Raw genomic sequence first — 661 nt, 5'->3', positions numbered from 1 at the left:
CCCCCCATATCCCCCATTACCCACCCATTGGCACGATGGCGTTGGCCAGGATGCAGACCCCCGCCAACCCCAAAGCCGCCGCTTGCGCCACCCTCCTCCCGGCCCCACTGATGACCAACACCGAGATCAACTTAGCGGGGATATCCACGGCAGCGAAAATCAACTGGCTCACGTAGACGTCCACCCCAAAACCCTGCAGGTCCATGGCCAACCCGTAATACGCAAAGCTGGTGGAGAACCTGCACCAAAAATGAAGGTTTTAGACTCAAAAATGAGTCCAGGATGACCCAAAGACCTGCAGGTCCATATCCAGCCCGTAATAGGCAAAACCTGCACCAAAAATGAAGGTTTTAGACTCAAAAATGATGCTGGGATGACCCAAAACCTTGTAGGTCCATGGCCAACCCGTAATACGCAAAACCGGCACCAAAACCAGCGGTTTTAGACTCAAAAATGACTCCAGGATGATCTAAAGACCTGCAGGTTCATGGCCAGCCCGTAATAGGCAAAAACTGCACCAAAAACAGTGGTTTTGGACCCAAAAATGACTCCAGGATGACCCAAAACCTTGTAGGTCCATGGCCAACCCGTAATACGCAAAGCTGGTGGAGAACCTGCACCAAAAATGAAGGTTTTAGACTCAAAAATGACTCCAGGATGA

At 51.1% G+C, this 661-nt stretch overlaps 1 protein-coding gene across 1 annotated transcript in view; it reads right to left on the bottom strand.

Annotated features, from left to right (window-relative positions):
- The window catches only part of LOC107307284, a 15,643-nt gene that overhangs the window by 5,309 nt on the left and 9,673 nt on the right, over nt 1-661 (bottom strand). Inside the window, exon 6 of the mRNA XM_032441751.1 lies at nt 20-239. Within this exon, the coding sequence (XP_032297642.1) occupies nt 20-239 (220 nt within the window). The remainder of the gene's footprint in view (nt 1-19; nt 240-661) is intronic.

The sequence above is a fragment of the Coturnix japonica genome, unplaced genomic scaffold, assembly GCF_001577835.2.
Source record: "Coturnix japonica isolate 7356 unplaced genomic scaffold, Coturnix japonica 2.1 chrUnrandom532, whole genome shotgun sequence".
In the NCBI taxonomy this organism is placed as follows: Eukaryota; Metazoa; Chordata; class Aves; order Galliformes; family Phasianidae; genus Coturnix; species Coturnix japonica.
The sequence above is the reverse complement of the archived record's forward strand: the minus strand, read 5'-3'. Positions and strand labels throughout refer to the sequence as shown.